The sequence below is a fragment of the Hyperoodon ampullatus genome (assembly GCF_949752795.1).
Source record: "Hyperoodon ampullatus genome assembly, chromosome: 4".
Classification (NCBI taxonomy): Eukaryota; Metazoa; Chordata; class Mammalia; order Artiodactyla; family Ziphiidae; genus Hyperoodon; species Hyperoodon ampullatus.
The window spans coordinates 15,594,953-15,614,626 of record NC_136917.1 but is presented as its reverse complement, the minus strand read 5'-3'; the positions used below and the strand labels follow the sequence as shown (position 1 = coordinate 15,614,626).

At 39.4% G+C, this 19,674-nt stretch overlaps 1 protein-coding gene across 4 annotated transcripts; it reads right to left on the bottom strand.

The window, feature by feature from the left end:
- Positions 1-3,615: 3,615 nt before the first annotated feature.
- Positions 3,616-19,158, bottom strand: NPM1 (nucleophosmin 1; the record flags this gene model as incomplete). 4 transcript variants are annotated; one of them, XM_079701781.1, is made up of 11 exons in its annotated part: positions 3,616-3,964; positions 7,259-7,333; positions 9,622-9,723; positions 10,569-10,652; positions 11,007-11,064; positions 15,072-15,139; positions 15,239-15,345; positions 15,911-16,004; positions 16,340-16,459; positions 16,957-17,036; positions 19,052-19,158. In XM_079701781.1, the coding sequence occupies 11 exons, from the start codon at positions 19,107-19,109 to the stop codon at positions 3,926-3,928; spliced, it is 885 nt and encodes a 294-aa protein (XP_079557907.1). In that variant the 3' UTR covers positions 3,616-3,925. The 4 variants fall into 4 exon arrangements, with proteins under 4 accessions (XP_079557907.1, XP_079557908.1, XP_079557909.1 ...); XM_079701782.1 differs by having other exon boundaries at positions 16,957-17,012; positions 19,052-19,109; XM_079701783.1 differs by lacking the exon at positions 10,569-10,652.
- Positions 19,159-19,674: the final 516 nt, after the last annotated feature.

Below are 19,674 nucleotides of genomic sequence, written 5' to 3'. Positions count from 1 at the left end.
AATGTAAATTGGTGCAGCCGCTATGGAAAAGTGTGGAGGTTCTGCAGAAAACTAGAAAGTTACCTGACGAAACTGTAATTCAAAAAGATACATGCACCCCTATGTTCACAGCAGCACTATTCACAACAGCCAAGAAATGGAAGCAACCTAAACGTTCATGAACAGCTGAATGGATAAAGATGTGGAACATCTTTATGGATTATGTGGAACATACAATGGAATACTACTCAGCCATAAAAAGAATGAAATAATGCCATTTGTAGCAACACGGATGGACCTAGAGATTATCATACTAAGTGAAATCAGACAAAGACAAATACCATATGATATCACTTACATGCGGAATCTAGAAGATGACACAAATGAACTTATTTACAAAACAGAAACAGGCTCACATAGAGAACAGACTTGTGGCTGCTGGGGCGGGGGGAGGGAAGGACAGAGAGTTTGGGATTAGCAGAGGTCAACTATTATATATAGGATGGATAAACAAGGTCCTACTGTATAGCACAGCAAACTATATTCAATATCCTGGGAAGGGTAAGCTGTGACAAAGTGAAAGAGCGGCATGGACATATATACACTACCAAACGTAAGGTAGATAGCTAGTGGGAAGCAGCCGCATAGCACAGGGAGATCAGCTCGGTGCTTTGTGACCGCCTGGAGGGGTGGGATAGGGAGGGTGGGAGGGAGACGCAAAAGGGAGGGGATATGGGAACATATGTATACATATAACTGATTAAATTTGTGATAAAGCAAAAAATAAAAAATAAATAAATAAATAAATATATTCAATATCCTGTGATAAACCAAATGGAAAAGAATAAAAAAGAATGTCTATGTGTATAACTGAGTCACTCTTATGCACAGCAGAAATTAACACACTGTAAATCAACTATACTTCAAAAAAAATTTTTTTTTTAAATACTGTAAGTTACCAAAAAAAAAAAAAAATCTGAATTCAGGACACTCACTTTTTACTCTCAGGAAGTCACTTTCTTTAGAAGAGGAATTTCCTTTTTTGTGTGTGTGGTACGCGGGCCTCTCACTGTTGTGGCCTCTCCCGTTGCGGAGCCTGTGCTCCAGACGCCACAGGCTCCGGACACGCAGGCTCAGCGGCCATGGCCCACGGGCCCAGCCGCTCTGCGGCACGTGGGATCTTCCCGGACCGGGGCACGAACCCGTGTCGCCTGCAATTGGCAGGCGGACTCTCAACCACTGTGCCACCAGGGAAGCCCAGAAGAGGAATTTCCTAAGTCACAAGCCTAGAGTAGTAGGTTCAACTTTCAGATTACTACCATGTTTAGTTAGCTGATGTCCAGTAACTAGCACTATTAGTGACTTCTGAGGCACAGGGAAATCTTTAATTCCTGCGTTTCCAAAACAGAAGCCCTATCTGGATCTGATTAGCTCTATTTAATGAGCTGGGAACAGGACAACCAGTTAAGGCCAATTGCTTTCCCTCAGAATGGTGAGAAGTCCTTTTGGGTTTCCTGCCACATAAAAGTGCCCATCAGGTAAACCAAAGTTAAACTTCTACACAAAGCAACTCAGATATTAAAAATTTCAGACTATTTGCTTAAGACAGTATTATGCAGCAAGTATAATTCTACTTCTGAACATGTTAAGGGACTAATACTAATAATTACCACACTCCTACATCACATAGTATAATAAAAAACACTATCGAGGGAAGGAATGACTCAACTTTAATGTAGTTGCATTATTTGAACACCAATAATTTTTTAAATTAATGTATAGGATGGTTAAGTGATTTGGGATTGTTCTATCAATTTAAAGTAGATGATCTTTTATATCTGAAGTACATAAAAACAAAGAACACTGAACATTTACCATCTCCTACTGTGCCTCCATTAAAATAAAGACATTAAAGAGATAAGCTACAAGGACAGACATGGCCTAGAGAAAAGAAACTGAATAATCAATGAAGAAAACCACAATGTAAATGAGTAGAAGAACCCAACACCTGGAAACTTGAGATTAGACTAGACAGTACTGCACCAGTATTTTCCCCCACCCTCCACAACTAGTTTACTCTGGAAAACCACCCCAGAAATAAAAAGGCTTAAAATCTGCAGACCCCCATCAAAATATCTGAAACTAGAGCCCAGTCAACAAGTACCACCCTCCTAATCAATATAAAAGATAAACGGCTGGTGTGGGAAACAAGTAAACAATGCATGGAATGAGAAAGTTTCTTCAGACTCTACATACTACGTCCCAAGAACCAAGCAAGAGCATTTGGAAGTTAAAAAAAATAAAACCAACACAAATTTGAAGACAGAAAATAAAGTCTCTCTCCTAAAGTTTAAACAAAAAGGAATGAAGAAAAACATCCAAGAGAATCAAACAGAAGGCCTAAGAATGGATGGGAGTTAAGTAGGAGGGTGAAATCTCCCAAGTAAAAGGCCCAGACCAGAGAACTTCATCTCTGGAGAACAGACCCACAGTCCACCCAGGGCCCAGGAACAAGACTACAAAACACATAAAATTCCAGACCACCACCAATAAAGCAATCTTAATTAGCTCTCAGAAAAATTGGTCATATACAAAGAATACACAAAAATGGAATAGACTAGGCCAAAAAAGGCAGCTCACACCTAAAATTCTGAGAAAAAGATTCAGCTTACAAGGCAGCAAATAATTTGATGTCAAAAATCAAGATGTTTTCAGGTATGCAAAAAAATCAGAATACTTCCCCCATCTATTGGGAAACTACTGGAGGATATACCAGGAATATATATACAGCAATCTAGCCCTGACCATCATGCAATTGAATCTTGGTCCAACAGATGAAGGGGTCCCAAGGATTAGTCCCTGAATGTCCTCACATAACCACCACATGCAATAAATTATCTTCCCCCATAGATCTCAAATATGTACTATTTTAATAAAGACACAGACCTACTAGAGAATGGACTTGAGGATATGGGGAGGGGGAAGGGTAAGCTGTGACAAAGTGAAAGAGCGGCATGGACATATATACACTACCAAACGTAAGGTAGATAGCTAGTGGGAAGCAGCCGCATAGCACAGGGAGATCGGCTCGGTGCTTTGTGACCGCCTGGAGGGGTGGGATAGGGAGGGTGGGAGGGAGACGCAAGAGGGAGGGGATATGGGAACATATGTGTATGTATGTAACTGATTAAATTTGTTATAAAGCAAAAAAAAAAATAAAAAATAAAGAAAAATTAAAAAATATATATATGTACTATTTTAGATAAATTAAGAAAATAGTCACAAAAATAATTTTGTGTTCTGGTTCAGATAAAGAACCCAGGTTGAGAAAGTTGCTGCAGGCTATTTAACATGCCAGATTTTCTTTGGGAGTGAGAAGGCTAGGATAGGTGGATAAGAAGGTCTGATGAACATTTGATTATAATTAACTATTATCAAGAGGTGGTAAGGTAAAAGCACTAAGCCCTCTTGATGAAAAATAGATTGGTTAACTCTGAGAAGCAAAACTATTTGGATGGGTAGGGCAGGATACTATTTTAGAGATTTTGGAATACTATTTGACACTTTTACTATGTACATGTATTTCTTTGACAAAGTATAAAGAGGATAACAAAAAGAGAAACAGTGCTACTGTATTAAAATACTGAGTTTATTTCACATGTATATTTTTGTCTCCCCACCATTTCCATTTGTCTGACCACCACTACTACTATGTCCTATCATAACATTCCATACATACTTAAAACCAAGCAAAGGGTGGAGTTCCATCTTTAAAAACTAAACAGGCATTTTGGACAACACATTCTTGGCAATGGAACCTGGACAACATTTAACAGACACGGTAGGGAAAGTTCTCACTCTGCATTATAAAAAGGACAGCCAGATATCAACTGTTACAGAAATGAAATAAGACGGAAAATTTTAACAAACTGTTTAAACTATTTTCTTAAAGAGACTTCCTCCACTGCCAGAGATCTTGAATAGCCTGGAAAAAAAAAAAGAGAAAAGAAATGTGGTTAAAAAGCCACAACACTTCATACACACCAATAAATTAAACCACGTCTCTGTACAATTCAACATATCTATTTTTCATTCTACCACCAAAAAGGTTCACTCTAGATAATTAAAAACTGATTTTAAGGAAATTTATACTTAGGCATAATTCAATTTCAAATACTTTGATTCAGACATAAAATCATGTGATTTTTGTACGCAAAGTCACTTTTATACTAATATACATTTAACAACTTAGATATTTAGTTAAGGAAACGAAGACCAGTTTGGCCAATGGTGCCTCCATGTTATCTGCTTTAGGGCTGCCAGATTTAGAGAAAAACATGCACCTGTACACGGGACACATAAAATTAAGTACACTTATCTGAAATAAACTATATAAATATACCAAAGTTACATCTTTCTTTATCTCTAATTGTATTTCCCTGATGATGTGGGAACTCAACAGTTCTTTATTTTGCATAATTTGCTTATAAAATTCCTTAATTAGTCTTATATTTTGTTTACATTTTAAGTTTCTACAGTGGTCATATCCAAATTATTTCATTAATGAGAACACATTCTAGCATTAGCATTATGAGACACTATATATATTTAGCATGTTCTGCCATATTAGCTACTCAGACAAGCTCCTCTCGTTTGTTGAAACACAGAACACCATCTTCCATGACTAACTTGCTTTTCCATTCTTCAAGTCGAATGATTTAAAATATTGCCCAGGGCTTCCCTGGTGGTGCAGTGGTTGAGAGTCCGCCTGCCGATGCAGGGGACACGGGTCACATGCCGCGGACCTGCGCGTCCGGAGCCTGTGCTCCGCAACGGGAGAGGCCACAACAGTGAGAGGCCCGCGTACCGCAAAAAAATAAAAACAAAAATATTGTCCAATGACCAAAAAAGAGATCCCTCATCAATTTCTACATCCCTCTTCAACATATAATTGATTCTACTTGTTCTCATGCTGGTATTTAGTAACACCATGTAAAAGAGCCAAAATCTTCAAGTGATAAAAAACATTTCAAATGACAATCATGTAAGTGCAGTATTAATTATCTACTTCAAGTTGATGTTTCTTTTCCTATTCATGAATAATGCCTCTTAAAAAAAATAGTCTTGATGTTTTTGTCAACTCTAAAGGATTCAACAAGTTCTTTTAAAGCAATGGAGAACTTCAATGACTTTACTCTTCTTTTAGTTTACATGGTCCTACTGCTGAAGAGACATTTAAATAAGCAGGTTTCACTCAATGGATTATTTAAAAGAACTTTGGGAGCCTTTTCTTCGAAGTGTTTCAGTGCTTCAAATAAATAGGATTTTCTCAAATACTGTTTTTAAACACAGCCATTGGATTTCAAATGCAAGGGAACTGAATACCATGTCAACAAATATCAGTCATTCGCTAATCATTAAGTTGAATAAAAATACTGAAGAACATTTTCATGACACTCTAATGTAAAAAAAAAACAACAAAAACCAGATGCTACTTGACGTACGTATTATATAGAATATTGAATGGAAAAGAAAACACCTGCGAATACATGTTTTGCTTCGAGTAAACACTGTTTGCCACTTTATACAAACATTCAGCAAGATTTTTATCTGTAGTCTTTCCACAAAAGGCAGTACAATTTTTTTCATTAACTCTTTAATTCAAGAGTTTTTGCAAAAATTTGCTATTTCTCAGGTTCCATGGGGATTTTATTAGCCAAATCCTCATAACTCTTTTTCAGAAGCAAAACTGCACAAGTAATGGGAAGATACTTTACACATTGTGATTACTTACATCTGCAGCTATGCCATAAAAATGTGACACATTCAATGTTTTGATAATTTCATAATAGTAAACTGAGATATCACACTTTTTATTATAGCAGAAATTTCATCCTGGCACTTGAAAACAGCTTTCAGTTTTTAAGTCAGAAGATATTTCTGATAGCAGTGAATTCAGTCATTTTCAGCTGTAAGACTGACATGCTGTTCGGAAGGCCCTTGCAACTTCAGTTGTTACTTTATCTTCACCTGAATTTTTCCTAATCAAAAATTTTATTTTAGGGCTTCCCTGGTGGCGCAGTGGTTGAGAGTCCATCTGCCGATGCAGGGGACATGGGTTCGTGCCCCGGTCTGGGAAGATCCTACATGCTGCGGAGCGGCTGGGCCCGTGGGCCATGGCCGCTGGGCCTGCGCATCTAGAGCCTGTGCTCCGCAACGGGAGAGGCCACAACAGTGAGAGGCTCACATACCGCAAAAAAACAAAAAACAAACAAACAAAAAAACAAAAAACAAACAAACAAACCATTTTCAATACTGAATTAACAATTACACACTGCATAGTTTTAAAAGGACTCTTATGTTTACTAAATGTCCGCAGAAAATTCACACAATTTACACTGGCTTTTTGGGATTCAAATATACACAAAAACAGAATAGCAACCAAAAGAATCGAAAAGATTCAAACTGGTTATCTCGTGACCACAACAAGGAAGGCTGAACTCACAATAAACAAGTAAAGAGTATTAAACCACTGAAAGGGTTTCAAACCTGAGAAAAATAGTGCTGCCATTTAAGTGACTTAAGTCCTAAATATTGTGGTAGAAAAAGATCTCTAAATAACAAATTTAAGTTATTGAAGAAAGCTGAATCCAGGAGACTTAGGGAGCGCTGACAAAAACCATTAAACACAGAAATATGTCCTGTATGTACACGATGCCTAGCAACCCTGTGTAACTGCTTTTACATTTTCCTTTACAATCTGCGAGTCAGCAACTATAAATAAGATAGTAAAAATAAATGCATGATTTTTCTTCTGACAAAATACCTTCTTCACATTAAGAAATACAAAATCTAACTCAACTCATTTTACACTTAGGTTGATTTCAGCAAAATGTGCTTCCCATAACATCTATGGAGAAAATCATCTCTGCCAACTCACAAGAAAGCAAAGAACAGACTGACCCAAGTAGCCAAATGGAGCAGCAACGAAAACCACAGCTCATTTCCTTAGCCAACATAGTACCAAAAGCAAAACTGAGTTCAGTAACCAAGAGATAATTTACCAACTATATAAAAGCTGGGGAAAATGTACTAAAAAAGTTATCTTCTCAGTCTCTGCCAACTAAATTCTTAAGAGTTTCCATGTATTTAATCTGAAGTATTGTCTGTGGTTAGGAACATTTTAAAAGAAGCCAACACCTAAAGAGACTAAACAAAGAACCGTAAGGTCACAATAAAAATTTTGGATTTGATCACGTCTCCAACAAAGTTCAGTTACCTCCTGGTCAGTCATCCGGAAACAATTCTTCACATAATTGATGAATTTGGCTTCCACTTTGGGAAGGGAACCACCCTATTGAGACAAAAGCATTATTAAGGGTAAGTATAGAAACACTATTTTTGAGGGAGATTGTTATGAAATTCCTCAGATTTGAGTGTTTATTATATGGATCATTGTGATTCATTCCTTGTCTCTTCAACTCCTTCATTTTAATACTGAATAAATCCTTTTTTAGGCCTAGAAAGACATGTTTGTACAACATATTAGGACCTCGGGGTCTTCCACAAGTACTCTCATACTGAGTAAGGTTTGTCCAAGTTTCAAATTCCCTGCCCCCACCCAGCCACTCTATAAACACAAAGTATAAGATATGCTTGTGATTCTTCAGGCACTCAACCATCAACTTGACTGCCTACTGTATTTATCTAACAAGTCGGCTTTATCACCACCCTCTACCACCCAGGACCAAATACAAAAAAAAAAGGATAGCCCCTTTGGGTATCGTGTATACAAGTGACGAAAATTGTTAAAAAGATCACTTAATATGTACCAAAAACCCAGGTCCAGCACAGTGCTAACCTGGGAGTCAATTCAGGGGGTATATGAAGTCAAATGGGGGGAAGACTTTATTACATTTCACTAAACTCTAAAATTCGCCATTCCTTTCAATTATGGGCACAGGGAAGAAAGCACAATAGTAGTAACACCAAATTATTTTCAAAGTATATGTCACAAATATTTTCAAAAATCTTGAAATGTTTATATTTATCTCTGCTCTGGAATTATCTTAACGCACTAATTTTTTCACTTTTGTTTCCTATTGTGATAACTAAATTTTGATTTTCCCTGTAACCTGAATCTTCTGTGCATTTTAAAAAGATCAAGAAGGCTTCAGGTATGGTGTAAGATACTTAACTGCCTCATCACCTAGAAAATAAACCTCACTATAATTACACTTTTAAATTATTGTCACATACATTCTTATTTGATTCAAATTATTTATTGAGCAGCTAGGGAGATACAAAGGTGATTAAAATATGGTCAAAGAGGTGAGGCAAATGCACAAGTAATAGAAAGCAAAGTGTAAGGTTCACTGAATCACAGCAGTCAAAAGAAAGTGTTTTAGGAGATCAAGAGATTGCTTCCAGCCTGGAAGGGGGGCATGGTGGGTGGCAAATCAGGAAAGGGGATTGAGTTAAAATAGAAGACTTCAGTCTGGATTGTTGATGATACTCAGTTTGGACTACATTTGTCTCTCCTTTTCCTCTCTCCCCATCTTTGGGTTTAATTTACCAGTAGTGCCCAGGATTGTTCAATGCGCCTGCAATTAAACCAAGGAGATAGGACCATATTAAAATTAGGGGGAGGGGTATCTAAAATGTCATTTTAGAACGGCACGCAAGGGATAAAAATAAAGCAGCGATACCAGGAAGGCTAAAAGGTTTGCAGTAGTACTAAAGCAAAATCAAGAAATACATTCTGGTTCTAAAATGTTAGTTTTCCAATTGACTCATAACTGCACAATGAAAGGAAATCTACAGAAGCCATGTAGAACCTAGAGAGCACAGAAAAAACACAGGAAAAGGGAGTCAGTAACTTTTCCTCACCATCCCACATTTATTCTCAATAATTGGGGTCTGAGAATATTCACAGAATTTTGAAGTTTCTCTCAAATGTGTTTCAAGGCATTAAAACCAATTACTCCATACTCCAGAGTTCACTAAAGTTTATTAAGTGCATCCCCCCACCCGAAATCAAGCAAGGCAAGTAGGACAAAAGCTAATCCTCTTCTCACACATTTCCACTAAGACAAAAGGAGACTAAATGTAAACGTTAGTCACTTAAAAATTCAAGATATTATCACACGTATTGCCTGGTGACATCTTGGTGCAAATGGCAAATAGAAATGACTCAATTTGTTGGAGAATGTTTCTGACTACAGTCAAACACGAGTAATTTTTTTTAAAAACTACAACACCACGCGGCCAAAAACTACTTTTCCAGCCGTTTGCAATTTTAGAAGATTCATACGCCCTCTGCTGGTACTGTGGCATCTCATGACCAGAACAGGTGAAGGGAAATGCTCTCTCATTTTAACATCTAAGGTAAGAATATATCTTACAATCAACTAACTTGTAATCCTTTTATAATGGAAAATAAAGCATATGTAACTTCAAATATGCAAAAAAAATCAACAGACTATAAATTAATGTAAGTACCTAGTAATCCATTTTTGAGATAATTTCACACCACAAAAGGGCAGGCATATTAACTATAAAAAATGAGGCACAGTCCTGTTCCAAACCCCAGAAAGGTAAAATTACCAATTTAGTTCCTTTAAGGAAGACAGTTTTACTCACTTTTTCTATACTTGCTTGCATTTTTGCTTTAATGTCTTCTACAGAGCTAGGTCCTTTTGGTGTTTTAGGAGCTTTTTCCAGTTTTTTGAAGGATTCTTGACCCTGGGAAAAAAGGCGAATTTTACATCGTAAGAACTCTTAAGACCCTCCCTACCTGGATTTTCTCAATAAAATTCTTACAGTCCTTTGTAAAAACAAGTATACACCAGAATTGAGTTAAATGAATTCGTCTCAACAATTATTTTTAAGTTATTGCTTAAGAAAGGAATAGGAAATAGTTTGAGCCTGCATTTATATTCAACACAAGGTCAGTTCTACACTTAAAGTATATTATCAAAAAACGAAACCAGAAGGTCCCCAAGAACGAAGCAACAAAGTTAATGCAGCTTGATGCCTGGGGCCCATTCCACAGCATTTAAATGATAATCTCCCAACATGCGGCCAGCACAGAGAAACTGCACTATGCGATAAACATACCTTTCAACAAGCAAGAACCCTTACATGACACAACTGTTTGTACCACAATAAAAATCTTTCTGTCGGCTTTCTCCCCCATTAGAAAGCCACGGCAATATACAGTTGACCCTTGAATGTCAACAGGTGACGCCAGCCCTCCATGTGGCCAAAAATCTGTGTATAACTTGTCGGCCCTCCACATCTGTGGTTCCTCTGCATCCATATTCAACCAAACGTGGATATGCAGTACTGTAGCATTTACAAAAAAAAAAAAAAACCGTGATAAATGGACCCATGCAGTTTAAACCCATACTGTTCAAGGGTCAACTGTCTAACTATATGACAGTGATTACCAATAAAATAATCACATCTTAGCTCTTCGACACCAACTACAGGTGTTCTCCAAAGACCTATCAAATTTTTAAAGGAGATTCTTCCACAGAAGAACCTAACTACTTCAATGGAGCTTGTATTTGTATGTTACCACTTACTTTTGATCTTGGTGTTGATGGTTTTGAGTCTTTTCCATTCTGGTTTGATTTTTGTGCATTTTTGGCTGGAGTATCTCGTACAGACTGCAATTAGAAATTAATCTTAATCAATGCCCCTCCCTACGTAACAGACATATTAGTACAAACAAAACTGCCCCAAACCATGGCAAAAGCAGCAGTCAGGCTAAGAAAAACAATCATTTTGACAAAAGGTTGCAAAAGGGTTAACAGACTGACAGAAGGCTATATAAAGAAAAGAGATAATTCCCCACTATTAGAAAAGTTTCCAGGATAGCCCTACTCAAGAAAAATGTGAAGTATGAGATCATCTTCTCCTAAGACAATTTTCAATAACCACAAAACAAGCCAATGGCAAAAATTCCCATCATTTTGTTATTAGCTATTTCTGATAATCTTATACTACTGTATCTTACTTACTTTCTTTACTGGAGCTTTTTCTTCAGCTTCCTCATCATCAAAGTCATCATCATCATCACTACAAATGAAATAAGTCCTTATTACTGATTCAATGCACTCAACAAATCTAGAAAGCTTATCCAGAGAGTGGATGAACCTACAAGTTTAGTCAATCAAAGCACGAAGAGCTTTCAAACTTTTGTGGGTTGACAAAAGAACTGAAAGCACAATCTTGAACACAAATTCATTTTCACTGCAACATTATTCACAATTACCAAGCGGCAGAAGCAACCCAGGGAATTCCCTGGCAGTCCAGTGGTCAGGACTCCACACTTCCACTGCAGCGGGGCACAGGTTCAATCCCTGGTTGGGGAACTAAGAGATCCCACATGCAGCACGGTGTGAGCCAACCCGCCCCGCCACCCCCAAAAAGCAGCAACCCAAATGTTCATAAACAAATTGTAGGGAAAATGTCATATACGTATATATATCAGGGAATATGCAGTCTTAGGGAAATCCTCAAATGTAGCACATGGATGAACCTTAAGGACATTATGCTAAGTGAACGAACAGTCACAAAAAGACAAATACTGTATGATTCCACTTATATGAGGTATCTAAAGGAATCAATCTTTATAGAAACCAAAAGTAGATTTGGTGGCTGGCAGGGGAGAGGTGGAAATGGGGACTTTTTGTTCAACGGTTATGGTTTTCAGTGTAACTAGATGAGCTTGAGATGTTAATGTTAATCACAATGTGATTAACACTACTGAACTGCACACTTAAAAAATAGTTAAGATGGTAAATATGGTGTTATGTTTTTTACAACTGAAAATAAATTTTTGAAAATGAAAATGGAGTTATTTAAAGAAATTAAAATAAATAGAAACATTCCAAATTCATGGACCAGTAAATATTAAGGTGGCAACTCTCCAAATTAATCTACATATTTAACACAACCCCTAAAAGAATCCTAGCTGGTATCTCCATAGAAACTGGTCCTAAAACTCACACTGAAACTCTAGGAACCCAAAGTAGCCAAAATCAATCTTGAAAAAGAACAAAGGTGAAGCATTCACATTAAGTAATTACGAACTAAAATCTATAAAAAGTACAAAGCAACAGAAATCAGAATAATGTTTCACTGGCGGAAGGATAGACATGGAACTGAAGAGTCCAAAAGTAAATATACATTTATGGTAACTATTTTCAAAAAGGGGGCAAAGACCATTCAATGGGGAAAAGTCTTTCACAAATGGTGCCGGGACTACTGGATATCCACAATCAAAAAAAAAAAAAAAAAAAAAAAATGAAACTGGCTCCTACCTCACAATAGATACAAAAATCAATTCAAAATGGATAAAAGCTAAGAGCTGAAACTATAAAACTTTCTGAAGATCTGGCAATGGTTTCTTAGGTTTGACACCGAAAACACAATAAAAGAAATAAACCAAACTTTATGAAATTTAAAAGCTTTTCTGTAAAGGACCACCAACAGAGTATAAAGACAACCCATGGAATGGGAGAAAATGTTTGTAAATTCTACCTGGTAAGGGATTTGTTTCCAAAATATATAAAAAAGTTCTTACAGTTCAATAATATAAAACGAGTACAAGTACTGCTACATGCTACAAGGATGAATCTTAAAAACATTGTGATAAGTTAAACAAACCAGCCACAAAAGAGCATATTGTATGATTCCATTTATATGAAATATCCACAACAGGCAAATCTATAAAAAACAAAGTACATTAGTGGTTGACTAGAGCTGGGGAAGATGAGGTATGGTTATAGCAGTTTCTTTTTGAGGTGATGAAATGTTCTGAAATTGGCTGCACAACTGTGCATATACACTATAAAGCACCAAATGGTACACTCTAAATGGGGGAACTGGGGGGAAAAAAATCCAATCACTGGAGAAGTCCACGAATAAGTACGAATCAGCAAATGGTGGAATTGGTTTAAATTGTAATTACTTCACAAACCAAACATTATATACTGGCCAAAATGGTTTCTCTTCCACACTACATAGTCTAAATAAAAAACAGGAGTAACTTCATCCATGTGCAACCAAAGAAACACTTCTTTCCAATACAGGGGTAAAAAATCTGCTGTTAACTGGATAAAATACCATGTAGTATACATTTAAAGGCATATAATGTCTTTTAAGTAATTTTTAACAGTGATTGGTCAATTTTGGCCCTAGCACCCAATACCTGCATGGGCTACCCCATATTAAAAAAAAGATGACAATGGTTAAACCACTATTGTAATAAGCAGTTTTATTAGGATAGTCCCTAACAAAATAGGGGAAAAGGGTGTTTATGGAGAACACCCTTTGTTTTATTTTTTTAAGTAACAGATATTTTCCTGGGTGGCGCCTAGGCAAATCCCATTGCCACCTCCATGAAGAAAACACGGAACACTCTCCACCACCCCCTCACCTGACCTGGCCCCTGTGGGAAATGACACTGAACTTGGAAGGAAGCACAGCCCATGCTGCCCCAGGACCCAGCCATGACCATGAGCCACTTGGGGAATGGCCACTCCGGCCCCACGGGGGCCCCATGCCAGCCATGCTTGAACGCCTAACATTTTCAGGGCCCCCTAAAAACTGGCCTCCAAAGTCACCCCTTATAGTTCCCTGGCCACCCAGAATAATCCACCCAGGATGTATCTGTAAGCCATACTAACTTTTTTTTTTTAACTTTTTATTTCATATTGGAGTATAGTTGATTAACTATGTTTTGTTGGTCATACTAACTTTTAATGTACTACATGGTCTTCAGCTTTTCTTGCTTACATCAACAGCAGTCAACCAACCCCACACCATACCCCTTCCATCCCCAGAGCAGACCCACTGATCTGCCTTTTATTTTGTGGGTTCCAAGCCTTCTGAGATTATGGCTTACAATTTCCGCATAATAACTACTTTTAACTAACAAACCTTGGGGCACCTCTTAACATTTTCACTGCCCCCTAACCAATGGAATCTTCTAAGACTTGTTATCCTCAAGGGATCCATTAACTGCCTCTACTTATACATGTATCCGACTACCCTTTTTTCCCTTTTATGAAAACTTACCGATTTGGACCATGTCACCATCTACACTTTTCATTCCTCCCTCACCACCTAACTTAAAGACAACTTAGAGGAGACATGGAAGACAAGAACGTAAACTATTTACATTGTAGTTACATCAGGAATTATCCCCATTTTAAAGACAGGAAATCTTCCAAAGCCCAGGCATAATCAACTAGTAACAAACACCAACTATACTGAGTTTGTTTTTAAGTTTGACATGCAGGTAATTTTCAATTTTTTAAGCATTCAGCTCTTTCCTATTTTCTGCTTCCACTGTCATGCTCAAAGGCCTTTTTAAAGGGCTACCAACTTGGCTAGTTGAGGTCACTGAAAACCTACTTTGCAGATCTGATCGTTAAATTAGTGCATGTTCTCTCAGAGTCTGTCTTAGATTCCATTTCAATTGTTTTCAGTAAATATATAATGGACCAACCTGAGAACTCAAGAACAAAGTTGACAATTAAAAATTCAACATTAATAAATTTTTGATATGGCTGCATATAGGAAAGACTAATTATGAGGAGCATTTTATTCCATAGCATGTTTGTAACTTTACCATAGTCTGACCTAGTTTAACAAACCTATCAAATCTTGTTTACAACCAAATTTTAAATTCTCCAGCAAAATCCTATTCTCTTTTAGAATCTAATTTTCTCATAAGGACCAGGACAACCACATGCCAAAATCCTTTGTGGGGAGAAAAAAACCCCCAAGTGACAACTTACAAAATGAATATAGCTGGAGCTATTCAGATTCTCTTTATGCCCAACCCATTTATTATAAACTGTTCAGCGTAAAATACATCAGACTTAGCATACAGTAATGTGTCCACTAAATCTTCCTAAGAAGGCACCTAGTCAAATGCATCTGGGAAATGCTGCATACTCCATCCTTTAACTCAGCTCATTTAACACACTGACAACCACTCATCATGATTTTGGTAAATCGTTTTCATAACCCCCCATACAACAATGTCAGGTTTCTAAGGGCATACTACTTACTCTTCATCATCATCGTCATCGTCATCATCATCATCTTCATCTCCATCAGCAGCAAGTTTTACTTTTTTCTTAAAAAAATAATTGGACACACACTCGTAAGTAAGTGCTAACCCAAACTACCAAACTAAAGGCCAGAATAAAGTATGTATAGTAGATTGCATCTGTACCTGTGGAACCTTGCTACCACTTCCAGGGGCAGAACGCTTTCCAGATATACTTAGGAGTTTCACGTCCTCCTCCTCTTCATCTTCTGACTCTGCATCTTCCTCCACAGCTAAAATAAAATTCTTTATTAGCCACTACTAAAACTCAACCAACAGCAAGAACTCAGAAAAAAGGGCACTGAGAAGACACAGTAATGAATATTTTAAAACTCAGATTCTATTAGAAAAACAGTCAAAAGAGAACAAAAATTTTTTTAAGGAATTTGGTGGACTAATACTCATTACTAGGTTTTACATGCAAAACACCAGGCTTTTCTAGTTATAAATTACTGGATTCCCTTTTTTTTCTATTTTTTTTGCGGTACGCGGGCCTCTCGCTGTTGTGGCCTCTCCCGTTGCGGAGCACAGGCTCCGGAGGCGCAGGCTCAGCGGCCACGGCTCACAGGCCCAGCCGCTCCGTGGCATGTGAGATCTTCCCAGACCGGGGCACGAACCCGTGTCCCCTGCATCGGCAGGCAGACTCTCAACCACTGCGCCACCAGGGAAGCCCCTAGATTCCCATTTGAACCTATTACAGACCAGCAGTACTAGAACTAAGCATACTTTATAAAGTCCAAATTGGGAACAAAGTAACTGCATTAAAAATAACCATCATAACATATAAAAATAACATACCTACTAAGTGCTGTCCACTAATATGCACAGGCCCTGAACCACACTTCAACCGTAAGACCACAGGTGGTGTTATTTCAAAGCCCCCAAGGGAAACCTAAAAAGAAGAAATTATAAATCACTAAATATTGTGGGGAAAAAAAGTGGTTACATGTTTGGTATAAAATCTGTTCATGACTTAAAAATGTTTCTGAACAAGCAAACCCATAAGCCAAATGAACAAATCAGTGAACCTGTTTTTTCCACCTCTGATAAACAAGCAGCTACCACCACGGTGATCAGTCAACACCAGTGACAGAATATACAGCTGTGACTACTAGGAAAAAACCAAACCAAATTCCCCAATCTCCTTGTTGTAACCTAAATGACACTCACCTTAAGGCAACAGAATGAGACTCTGACATAAAATCCAAAGTGTAAAAGTGCCCTTACCGTTGGCTGCACAGACATTTTCAAAGTTGCCAGTGTTACTTTGATTGGACTGCCTTCATAATTCATCGCCTCTGCTTCGACAATGTGCAGTTCATCCTTTGCGCCAGCCCCTAAACTGACCTGTGAATAGAAGAACAGTACTTCAACTTAAGTTTCCACCATTTTACACACCCCCCAACCAGTTGTTTTAAATAATCAGAACAATTTATAAACCTTTCATTATTACCACTGATAGGAAACTGACTTGAGCACGATGTTGTCTTCAAGTTTTATGTGACTTTGACAATTTCTCATATTTGGTAAATCTTAACAATTACATAAAAATGCATTTGATGACAAAGATGTTTATGTCATCACCCACGCCTACGTACAAACCACCTAACATTTACTGGCCACCTGGAAGTTAAGTAGTAGGCTATAGGCTAGTGTCTGTGGAGAACAAATAAGATTTATATTTATCACTACCCTAAAGAGCTTTTTAATGCAACTGTAGAAGCGAAGAACATAAATAAGGAAAGAAAAATACTGCTGTAAAATTAGTATTAATCCACACGAACAGGAACTAAGAGACTGAAATCAAGAAATGTTAAGTAGTTTATTTTGAAAAGTTTAAGTACCGTTCTTAAAGATAACTGGTGCTCATTTTCATCATTATCCACCTTAAAGTGATAATCTTTGTCGGCCTTTAGTTCACAACCTGTAAATGAAGAAAAAATTCAACTATAACAAGGAGAAAAATAACACTGAAAATTCAGTGTGGGTAACCAAAAAGTTAACTTGTAAACTAATTTTTACTATTCTAGCTACGAAAAGGCAAGGCAGAAGTACCTCTTCCTGGATTTCTTGAACACAGAAGTCTGTCTATAAACATCAAATAACATCCATACAGAGCTTTGTAAATTCCACTTCCCACTACATTATTTTATGCTCAACTACACCACTATTCTCATGTAGAAACAGGATCAAAAATTTAGTATACCTAGAACTGAAACCAACCCTAACATACAAAGTTGATAAAATCCCACTATTTTAAAGTTGAATAACCTACCAAAACTCCCAGGTGCCAAATTTAGAAATGACAATGGTTACACAAACACCTACATCAACAGCTTGTATTTACAACAGAAAAACTACAAATGTAAAAGAACTAGAACTCATTACAGGGGTCAACATCCCATCTTTGAAGTAACAGAAATGATGTACATTAAATTCTGTTCAGAAATTATGTTTAAGACAATAGAAATATCCTAGGGATACTTCCAATAGCAAGAGTTAACACAAAAATTCTGATATAAATTTTGATGTAAATTGATCAGAAACACCAGCTTTTCAAAATGCTAGGAATAAAAGCCTTAATGCATAATGCATGTTACTACTACCATTCATGAATAAGCAAATTGTCTTAAATACCATCAGAATTAAACTTTACTTAATTTAAATAGTCCCATTTAGTTGTAATCTAATAGTTACTGGAATAGATGCTTAACTGTTATTGCTCAATTAACAAATCTCAGCATGATATATAAGGGAACAAAATTAATTTGGGGCAGGATTTGCACTTACTTTTAAAGCCTGACACAAAGGCTTCAACAATACAGTTTAGTGAGACTGAAAAACCAACGCAGGCCCCTTAGTACTTGGTGTGCTCGAGGGGGAAATCCCAAAACCCTGGTATAGAATTACAAGTTTAACAGAAGGCGCCCTCCGGAGGGCCAGTCTCCCTCCCTAGCCACCCCCCACCCCCAATCATTTGTAATGCAACAGCTCTGGAGGCAAGGGTCATGGGGTTAGATCTAGTCTCTTCCTCCAAGTGCAACCTTCGTTAAGCCACTTCGGTTCTCTGAGCGGCAATACCTCCTCTGCGAGGTGGACGCGGTGAGACAGAAAAAGGATTCTCTAAATGAGAACTACCAGCATAGATGTTAAGCACCGAACAAAAGACCTCCGAGAGTCCTGGAGCTACCAACCACTTCACCTAACATTTCCGGCCCACCAGCCTCAATCAAGCCCCAGGACCCCAGGCTCGGGGGTGACAAGACAACCGTGAGCCCCGGATGCAGCGCCCACACACCCCCTCCTTCCCCCAACCACGTGGCAACCACGTGCTCCCCAGCGGTCGCGGCCTCCTCACGCCGGGCCGGGCCGGGCCGCACCTCCCTTGCCCCAAGCAACCAACCGAGGCACCGGGGCCGAGGCTCGGTCGAGAGCTCCTGACCCTGAGGCCCGAGGACAACGCCATGCTCAATCGACCCCCTCCAGAAAGGAGGCCCAAGCATCCTCACACCCCGAACCCACAAAACCTCCTGCACCACCAACGCGGAGCTCAGCCTCTGGCACCCGCCCGGAATCAGAAGCCTACCAACTCACAGAACTCCAGAAAATAATTGTGCCCGGCGCTCCACCATGGGCCCCGCGTAACGCCGAACCCTCAGCCGGTCGGTTCCACGTTACCTCAGGCCCTGGGCCTCGGACCGCTGACGGCCCAGCCTTCATGCCGCCCCTCCTTCCCACCCCCCCTCCGTGCTTCCGGCTCGCCCCTCCTGGGTCCCCATCCTGCAGGCGGCAGGACCCCGTCTGCCCGCTTCCCACTCCCTCAGGCCTCCACCCTGCTTAGCTTTCCTCGCTAACCCAGGCCTCAGTGGGATTCCGCCCGCCCCCCCCACCAAAGCCTGCAGGCCCTGCTCGGCCTCGCTCCAACCCCCCAGCAGTTACCGAAAAGATAGTTCTGGGGCCTCAGGGAGCTCATGTCCATGTCCATCGAATCTTCCATGGGTTGGTGGCACGCACTTCGGTGGGAGAGAAAGTGGACGGAGATAAAAGACTACCGTTCGAAAAAACAGTCACGCAGGACGGAATCAGACCAGGGAAAGGACGCGGGCTCCCTGCGCACATATATAGCAATCTGGAGATCTCGCGAGAGCTCCTTAAGTCCCGTCTCCGCGCGCTTGCTCCGGAGCCCCCCTCCCCGCACGGTCGCCCTCCCGCGCAAGCGCTCTTCAACCTCACTCCTTTCTACCTCGCCCCCCACCTCCTCCAGGTACTTCGCGGGCTCCCACCGAGCACGCGCACTCGTACCCCGGCCCCACCCCTCCGCCGCAGCCGCCGCCTGTGCGCACGCGTGCTTCCCCCGGGTAGCGCGCGTTCCCCGCCTTCTAGCCTTCCACGTCCTCTCCGGCTCAGGCGCGCGGGCCTTGCTAGAGGAGACTGCGTAGCCCACCCTGCAAAATGGCGACGGCAACACTTAGCTGTGTTAGGTATGGAGGGCGAGCCGGTTGTGAGTCAGAGAGCAGCTCGATTCACCTTTTTCCGTCCCCTCGTGCCTCGCAGGCCCCCAA